General features: G+C 47.3%; 1 protein-coding gene across 1 annotated transcript; it reads right to left on the reverse strand.

The window, feature by feature from the left end:
- Nucleotides 1-2,947: 2,947 nt before the first annotated feature.
- Nucleotides 2,948-5,498, reverse strand: LOC134225704 (zinc finger protein 853-like). The gene is made up of 2 exons (XM_062705999.1): nucleotides 4,946-5,498; nucleotides 2,948-4,876 (listed from the first exon to the last, which is right to left on the reverse strand). Exons 1-2 carry the CDS (start codon nucleotides 5,219-5,221, stop codon nucleotides 3,779-3,781), a joined length of 1,374 nt encoding a protein of 457 aa, XP_062561983.1. The 5' UTR covers nucleotides 5,222-5,498; the 3' UTR covers nucleotides 2,948-3,778.
- Between the last annotated feature and the right edge of the window lie 502 nt (nucleotides 5,499-6,000).

Here is a 6,000-nt window from a genome sequence, read left to right on the forward strand (position 1 = left end):
AACCCACAAGAATCTCGTCGATTACGATGAGGAACAGTAACGGTGATAGAATACATCCTTGCATCACACCAGCTACGACCCGGATAGGGTCGGACAGGACCCCATAGTGCAGCACTCTACACGAAAAGGCCTCGTAGTGTGCTTCGATGAGGCCGATAATTTTCTCACCCTTGCGTCTCAGGGCGCCCCACATATTCTCGTGTTTTGTGACTACTGTTTCGTAGTCAATGAATACCAAGTAAAGGGACTATTGGAATTTGTTGACCTGCTCCAGAATGATGCGGAGCGTGACAATATGGTCCACACAGGATCTTCCGGCACGGAATCCGGCTTGCTGCCGCCGGAGAGTCGCATCGATCTTCTCCTGAATCCGGGCTAGGATAATTTTGCACAGAACTTTGAGAACGGTACACAGCAACATAATGCCTCGCCAGTTATCGCATACAGTCAGGTCACCCTTTTTGGGCACCTTCACTAAGATACCTTGCATCCAGTCGACCGAGGAAAGTTGCGGTGTCTCAGATATTACGAAATAAACGATGCAGTAGTTGAGCGGATGTCATGGGGTCAGCTTTGAGCATCTCGGCTGATATGCGGTCGACCCCTGGGGCTTTATTCGATTACATGCTTTGGATGGCTGTTTGAATCTCTAACAGTGATGGAGCTTCGGTATTGACGCGTGTTATACGTCGGATCCTAGGCAGATCATGCCGAGGTGGTGATGGCCTGGCTGGCACTTGAAAAAGTTGTTCGAAGTGCTCGAACCAGCGTTTCAGCTGGTCAGTTGGGTCGGTCAATAACTGATCATTCGCGTCTTTCACAGGCATCGTTGCATTCATCTTCGCCCCGCTTAAGCGTCGTGAGATATCGTAGAGAAGGCGAATGTCCCCGGTTGCGGCGGCTCTCTCTCCTTCGTCGGCCAGAGAGTCTGCCCACGCTCGCTTGTCCCGTCGACATGAGCGTTTTACTTCCTTCTCAAGAGCCGCGTATCGTTGACGGGCTACGACTTTGGCTCCTCTGGTTTTCGATCGCTCTATCGCGGCTTTGGCTTCTCTTCGCTCCTCTATCTTCCTCCAGGTCTCATCGGTGATCCATTGTTTTCTCTGGGAGCGCAGTTCGCCCAGATTATTCTCGCTGGTGTCGATGAAGGCCCGCGTCTCCAGTTCTTCAACAAAGGACCGTTTCACCGTGTCATCTTCCAGTCGGCGTGTGTTGAACCATTGTCCAACTCTTTCTTCCTGCCGACGAATCCGCGCAATGTGCAGGCGTATTTCTCCGATGAGGAGGTGATGATCAGACGCGATATCGGCACTACGTTTATTCCGTACATCCATTTTCGGCTGATGCAGATGTGGTCGATTTGATTTTCTATAAAGCCGTCACGGGAGACCCACGTGACCTTGTGAACCGGTCGATGAGGGAAGAGCGATCCCCCGATCACCATGTCGTTATTACCACAAAATTCTGCGAACAGCTCTCCGTTTTCGCTCATTTCTCCGAGACCATGGCGTCCCAAAATGCGCTCATGGTTCGAGTTGTCGGATCCGATCTTCGCATTGAAGTCGCCCAAACAGATCTTGATATCACCCTTCGGAATTCTATCTACGACGGCATTGAGTTGACTGTAGAAGTTCTCTTTGTCTTGCAGATCGGCAGCATCGGTTGGCGCATAACATTGGATTATAGTAAGGTTTCGGACCCGTGTTCTAAATCTGGCAACGATTATCCTTTTACTTATAGGTTCCCACTTCATAAGCGCAGAGTGTGCCTGAGCGCTTAGTAGGAAGCCAACTCCGCGATGCCGGGGAGCGTGTTCGCCTCGTAAACCAGAGTATAGTAGAACTTGTCCCGACGGCGTTCTGTGTTCTCCAAAGTTTGGCCAACGGACTTCACTCAGTCCCAGGATCTCAAGCTTCATGCGGCGTGCCTCATTGGCAAGTTGTGCCAATTTACCCTGCTGGGCTTGGGTTAAAACGTTCCATGTTCCTATTCGTGTCCGTTGTTTCGCGCTAAGAGTCGTCGCCGTAAAATCAGTCCGTATTCTTTCATTATCGGATTCTCGAACAAATTGATGTTTCGGGAACAGTAGGTTGTTGGCCCAAGGTTCCCTATCCACCGGGATGGGGCTGCCATCTTAGGTATAGCTTCCGGGGAATAGCATTTCATACTCAGCCGCTGGATGCCAGAACAGACGCTGTTGGAGTCACACCTCCTTGGTGAACAGACGCTCGGTCAGTCGGGTCAAATTTGTTTAAAGTCCCACCCAACACCAGGACTGGGCTAGTGCGCTTTGAGCGGCACACGGTCGCTTTGATAGGGCCTGCTTGGAGACACATGCAGCTTTTTATAGGAGTTCAACAGAGCCCACTGTCGAACCCCACCACATCCTAGGCAGACCCCACAGGACGCACCCTCTCACTCTAGCTGATGTCAGAAGGACAACAGTGCCCAGGCTGCACTACCAGCTAAGTACGCAACCCTTAGCTGGGGGTCAATTGTCATCGGAAGACCCGTGGAAGCGTGAGTATTGGAACTTGTGAGGACCAGAGCTATGTTAGGCGCCCCTTCCCGGATGTCAACTCACCATTTCGCAGCCCGATTTTAAGATTCTTTAATGATTTAAGCTAAAACGTTTGGTAAACTTAACATCAAATCGACGAAAATGCTAAATAAGGCTATCTGACGTTTATCATCTTTCTCCTGCACGCGCACAGACAGGATAGGGGGTGTTTTCATACGGAAACGCTTCGGAAGCGTTTCCGTATGAAAACAAACCCTATCCCGTCTGTGCGCGTGCAAGAGAAAGATGATAAACGTCAGATAGCCTTATGGGACGGGACTGATATGTGATTCATGGCAGACATGTGCCAAACATGCATCCGAAAATTTTAATTTATATGTTCGAGGGAGTGGATTCTTTTCGAAAAATTAGTAAAACACTCGCCGCTTCATTTATTGCTCTTTATTGTTGCATATTATTGTAAGTGTTTCCACGAGGTAAGCAGTAGGTATTTGTTCTTTTTCTTGCTGTTGCAGTTAACTTTTATCTTCATTGTTCATTACTATCTTCTTACGCCTAGAATGTTGTAGTAGGTCTACAATAATAGCTACCAAAAAGGGGTAGGTAGTGTATTCATATGTAATGAGTAGGTAGTAGGGTACTTCAGAAATCAATTTAACAATGCATCACTCATTCAGTATTTAAAAACTTAATGGGAAATGCGTAGTCAAATAGATTCGCTGGTACTTCCTAGCTATATTGCCGTCGACATTATTTGCTGCAGATCACTGGAGTATTAACGATTTGTGTCATACTGGTTGTTTCTTATATTTAAAATATTCGCATACACGTCTGTTTAAAAACTGTGTTGTATGAAATAATTTCTTATCATTATAATCATTGCAAATACTGCATTAGTAGAGAGTGTCGCGTGATGAAAATGGCGTGTGAATAATGTCATCGAACCAAACCTAATCTCAAGTTTACGTATTACAATGGATGCTATCAGTGTATGTTTAAAAAAAATCCTGTATATAAGTAGAGTATACATTTTGTATGTTTCAAGATCAGCTTTGCGAGAACTCGTAGAGAATAATACTAAATCGAAATACTGTGTGATTGTGTGCTTTCCTTTGTGCGCCTTGGCCTGCAAAATATATAATCAGAGAAGACAACTCCTTTCACCGTCAATTAAAAACCATCTTCGCTGGATCAAAATCTTATTTCGTTCAGCGGAATATCGAGGGCGGACAGTTTTACCAGCATGCGAATGCTCGGTCAACTACGGATGCCCGGTTCCAGCTCGGCGTAGTCCATCGTTTCATCGCCGGCTGACGAAGCGCTTTCACGTACCGTTTGCCACTCGCGGAACCGACGCCGTTGCTCACTCTTGGAGCACCAGTCGTCGAACTCCTCCGGGCTAAGTTCCTGCTTCAGCCGTTCGCGTCTCCAGCGGCGCATGTATTCGGCCCGATTGTGTCGCTGAATGGCCAGCTTTTCCGATTCGCCCGGCGCTGGCAAGATGGTTGGAGGACGGCCTACCATAGCTAACAGGGCCGAGGCTGTTTGTTGATTCTGCTGCTGCTGTTGCTGTTGGGATTGAGAACGCTTAGCACGCCACTTGCGCATATATTCAGCTCGCGATCTACGCAACGATGCCATCTGCTGTTCCGAGGTAGGTGAAGCTTGGCGGCTTGATTGTCCATCGTCTTGTTGAGGTTCTGATTTGATCATTGATTCCAGGGGAATTTGTGGAATTGGTACATTCTGGACGCCGCTCTTTAGTCTTCTAATTTCCGCTTCGACCTGACGCAACTGCTGTTGAGCCAGGATAGCGAACATTTCTTGAATCTGTTGCATTCGGAGCGCTTCTTCCTGTTGCTTGAAGTCGACCAATTCTTTCTGATCCACGACTGATTCGGCTTCTTCCGGTTGTTGATCCTGAATTAGCGGTTTCTCATGTTTTTCTCGCTGACGCATTCTCCAACGTCGCATCCGAGCGGCATTTTTGGCCTTTCGTTCGGCTTCACGTTCTTCAGAGTTCATCGAAGCAAAATCTTGACACTGAACCAGTCCGGATGGCTGCCCAATTGCCTCCACCTCGACTCCTTGCTCATAGAGTTTCTCGAACAAGCTTACATCTGGAGTGGATGAAGCATCTTCCGAGATAGCATTGGTTCCCACTGGGGAGGGCACTCCTGATCTGTTCACATCTGCAGCACTACCTTCGTTATCATCGGATTCTTCGCGAGTAAATGCATTGCTTTTAAGCAGTTGGTCATTGCTTTTGCAAAGCTCCTTGAAGTTGGCAAATGCATAGATTTGTTGAACACAATCGTTGCAGATTAGTGATTTGATGTCATCCGGAAGTGTTATCTACGTAAAATTTAACAAAAATCAATCATTAATCATTTAGGAGTTATCTTCTTGGCAGATTACACCTACCTGTACTTCAACGCAATCCAGAATTTGTGCCAATAGGGTTCGATCCGGAGCAGCATCCGGAGGGAACAACGGGTTTAGCGCATCTGCATGGGTAAGACACAATCGACAGAAGCTGTGCTTTCCAGTGCGGTCGGGAATGATAGATCCAACACCCCCTTCATCGTCATCATCAACAACAATGCCATTGGCTGCGCCATTCACTCGATGATGGGTGTTCAAGTTCAAAGGAACATTCTGCGAGGAAGAACTTGGCAGGATTTCGATTCCTCCCGGCATCGTTGTACCACATTTACCACACTCGACCCGAATCCCAACAATCTCCGATCGAGCCTTTCGCAATCTCGCACAATTGTAGCCCGATTTTCGCGGACGCGCTACAACAAACTCACAGAACCCTATTACGGCACACGTAGCAGTGTTACAAAATCACACGAAAACGCTATGCAACCCCTACAACTCCATTATGTTGACATTCCAAACTTATGCACCGCGACTGCATAACAAGTTTTTTCTTTCTTCTTCTGGTATGCAGCTGTCAGATCTACGATGGGAACATCGCGGGACAGGTCGGACAGGTAGACCGATCAGCGCCTGTTCTGCTAGCTGCGGGAACTAGCGGAACGACCAGGGGAAGCACGATTATTTAGTGAAACGAATATAAGGGTTGGAATTGTGTTTTAGATATACTCGATTAAGTTGAAAAACGGAATACGGGATTTGCAAAGTTGGATTTTTCTCGCAATCCGTACGTTAAACCTAACTTCGCTAGTGGCGCGCTAGTCTAATTAGGGCCTAATTAGACTAGCGCATTACTAGCGAAGTTAGGTTTAACGTACGGATTTCAAGAAAAATCCAACTTCGCTAGTCCCCCATTTCGGTTTTCGATATCGCTAGTCAAGCTCAAAATCGGAATCCAGCTTTCCACGCTCACCATAATGGCGGATGCTATAAAAAGTTTGACAAGAACTGTTTCCCGACACTGAACTGGAATTTCCATCAGAGCAAACATTGGTATCCCCGTTACCAACAACGACCATTGAGTTGTTTATTTTTCA

Source organism: Armigeres subalbatus, chromosome 3, assembly GCF_024139115.2.
Source record: "Armigeres subalbatus isolate Guangzhou_Male chromosome 3, GZ_Asu_2, whole genome shotgun sequence".
NCBI lineage: Eukaryota > Metazoa > Arthropoda > Insecta > Diptera > Culicidae > Armigeres > Armigeres subalbatus.